This window comes from Antrostomus carolinensis, unplaced genomic scaffold (genome assembly GCF_000700745.2).
Source record: "Antrostomus carolinensis isolate BGI_N321 unplaced genomic scaffold, ASM70074v2 scaffold34709, whole genome shotgun sequence".
Classification (NCBI taxonomy): domain Eukaryota; kingdom Metazoa; phylum Chordata; class Aves; order Caprimulgiformes; family Caprimulgidae; genus Antrostomus; species Antrostomus carolinensis.
Window position 1 is genome coordinate 2946 of NW_010338486.1, and position 3268 is coordinate 6213.

A 3268-nucleotide genomic window follows, 5' to 3' on the forward strand; every position below is an offset into this window, starting at 1 on the left:
CTTGAGCATAAATTTCTACATTCAGAAGGTAATAATTGAATATTGAGAAGGTAATAAAATGAGAAAATTAATTTTATTTCCCCTCTCAGATGTGAGGCCCAAGCCACGTCGTATCCAGTGGAACCTACTTAAAGGGATTAACTGATTTCACCATTTATTTTGAGATAGTATTGAAGACTCTTAAATTGGGTGTATGCCAGAGGTCTGTTTGCTGGTCTTATTTTCCGAGGTCCCACTTAATGGCTGTGGTTCTGAAGCACTGTGGCCTTGTACAGGGTATCACAGGTTGCCTTTCCAGCTGCTCTGGTCATAGTTAAGGGATTTGTGTGTTTTCCTGATGACAAAATGGATATGATGCTTTTCTGCAGCCCTTGAGGCTGTTGGTAGAAATAATTATATCTCTGAAAAGATTTGTAGTGAAGGCTACAAAGCCACTTCCCAAATGTCAGAGGTCTCGGGGCCTGTGCTGGGAGCTGGGGTGCGATGTAATAAGCCAGTCTCTGAGGTTTTAGAGCTCACCTGTAAGAGCAGACTTGGCTTTGCAGGTGCAAGAATTGTGGTGGATCTGAACCAAGGACCTGCACGGCAGAATCTCCTTTAGCTGGGGGATTGGATCTGTCGGTTCCTGGCTGTTGGATCACCTGTATGATGTTGAAATGGCCTCTCTTACAATTTCTTAGGCAACAGAAAAAAAATTGTTTTTCTCCCCTTAGGAGACAGAGCTCAGATGAAATCAAAAGAACGATAAAGTTTGGAGGAGAAAAAGAAGCTGCAATTGCTTTCCTGGTCTGCAGTTTGACAGGGCACTAAGATGTCCGTGGACATGAACAGCCAGGGCTCTGACAGCAATGAAGAGGATTATGACCCTAATTGCGAGGAGGAGGAAGAGGATGAGGATCCGGGGGATATTGAGGATTATTATGATGGGGTGGCTAACGACGTGGAGCAGCAGGGAGCAGATGCCTTTGATCCAGAGGAATATCAGTTCACCTGCCTGACTTACAAGGAGTCGGAGAGCACTCTGAATGAACACATGGCCAGCTTGGCTGCCACGTTAAAGGTGAGGAAAGGTTTTCTGCATTAACACAGGTGTAAATTACGTCTGTGGTTGAAAAGGCAAATGCTGAGCATACATTTGAAATAAAAGCTGTGGTGATATATTACTGTTCTGGGGGGTCGGAGGAACATTATTGAAAGTCCCTGGTTCAAAACTGGTTCTGGAGCCTGAAAAATCTTCTTTACTGAATGTTGATTTTTACAGTATTTTTTTTTTTTACAGAGCTGAGCTTCCTGACCAGAATTCTTGAGTTATAACTCTTTGCATTAACAGAATGCAAAGAGAATATGTAGAAAAGAAACCAAATGATAAATGGTGCAGATAGGTACACCTGTGTTTGAGAAGATAACTGACAGATAGGAAGACATGCTAAAACTTTGTAATTGTAACAAAAACACCTTTCTTTGTTGGTTCTGAGAGAATAATCATAGACTTTCAAAAAGATAAATCAGCTGTCATGCTAGTTATTAACCCTACTGTCGCAGTGACAGCAATTAAAGCGCAAGGAACTTGCCAGCTCTTGTAGTGACTAATTCATCACAGAGGAGTCGCACTCCAAGTCAGCTCCGTGGTGTTACCCTCAGTAAGACTTTTGTGAAGTTTTCTTTCTCTTTGTGCAGCTGATTACTGTAGTGCAAATTCCCTCTTTGCCTTGTCAGTGTCCTTTGGTCCCAGTGCAGGTCAGAGGAAAACAGAGTTTTCTAAGCTCTAGATGTTGACACTGAGTTGGAATTACCAATGCATCTACTTTATAACAGGTGTCCTGGTGCTTCTTCTCTGGAACAGCCCCTGAGAGCAGGACAGGTGGCCACAGTGTATTAAAAAAACATGTTGGATTGGTTTTGATTCCCATTCGTTTGGTCTGAATCAAACTTAATTTAAAAAAATGAGAGAGATCTTTTAATCCTTATTTGCATATCTGTGTCCTATAGAAATAATGTCACCATAAAGGCTATAAACAATTGTCTCTAAAGTGCAGACATGCTTTTTGCTGCATCTCTGGCTGATTTTGCTGTCTATTGTGCTTGTTCCTAGCATTTACCACCTCAGAAAATGAATTTCTGCTCTTTCTTGACTGTCAAACTCATGTCTGTGATTTCTTCAAAACGTGCACTCCAAGCTCTGAATGCCTGCTGTTCTCTAAGGTTGTAAGGAAGGGAGGCAAAAGAAAAGAACAAATGAAAATAGTGGGTCAGCACTTCTGATCCAGCTGTTCTCGCTTCTTAGCGATTTAAGTAAAGATTTAGAATGGCTTTTCTGCTCCTTACTGTTTGCCTTCAAATGGAGCACCCTTCAAAATGTTGACCCCTGCCATATTGTTCTCTTGAATTAAATTAACAAAAGCAATACTGTCTTTAGTCTTTAAAGTCAGACTTTCAAAGTTAAAATAAATTTTCCGAGAATTCTGAAGGTCTTATTGAACAAATATTATAGTTGGCCAAATAATACCAACCTGCTGGCTTGAATCTGGCCCCAAATATGACCCAAGGAGAGAACATTTTAGATTCCTTTTATATCAAGAATATGCCTGTGTATCTGCCTAAAAATGAAATGCTGCACGTTTTGGTTTGTGACTGAGAAGATAAAAATAAATCTGGGTAGAAACCTGAAAAACTGGGATCTTGTAAGCTGCTTGTAAGTCTTTAGCTCTTGAAGTGCCCCATTGCCTCTCTGTTTGCTAGCAGCAGTGGTGCAGGAATTGTACTTTTCTAGGAAATCTGTTATGTATCTGCAGCATGTGCTTTTTGTTTCCTGGCATCCTTTCTTACAATACTTCAGCAACCCTATTTCTTCTTTCCCCTTTCTTCCCCCAAGGAAACTTGTCATTTTGTTAGTTTTCTGAGACAAACTGAAGTGGAAAGAATCTTATTGAATTAACAAGCATAGAGAAGAAAGAAATTGAATAGAACATGTTGAACTATTTGTTGTCATTATTTTCCATTGACCTAATGAATATGAATAAACAGGGACAGACTTTTGTAAGAACAGTGTTAACTTCTTTCCTCTAATTTGCTTGAGCTCTAAAAACTTTTTTTTTTCTTTTGAAGACTACCTTTTATAATGTCTCGGGTTTTTTTGATAATGGTGATTGTTCTTTTGGAGCATGCTAGTTCATTTTACTGATTTAATCTTTCCTTTGTGATAGCTGGTGGTTATGTAGTGCTTTTCACCATTAGCTCGTATTTGAGGCAGAGTGGTTGGCCCTGACAG

At 40.0% G+C, this 3268-nt stretch overlaps 1 protein-coding gene across 2 annotated transcripts in view; it reads left to right on the forward strand.

The window, feature by feature from the left end:
• The first annotated feature begins 703 nt into the window (after window positions 1–703).
• The window catches only part of ARIH2 (ariadne RBR E3 ubiquitin protein ligase 2), a 28115-nt gene continuing 25550 nt past the window's right edge, over window positions 704–3268 (forward strand). Inside the window, exon 1 of one of the 2 annotated variants that reach the window (XM_010175541.1) lies at window positions 704–1060. In XM_010175541.1, coding sequence (XP_010173843.1) covers window positions 812–1060 — 249 coding nt within the window. In that variant the 5' untranslated portion in view covers window positions 704–811. The remainder of the gene's footprint in view (window positions 1061–3268) is intronic. The other variant, XM_029086885.1, reaches the window with a different exon arrangement.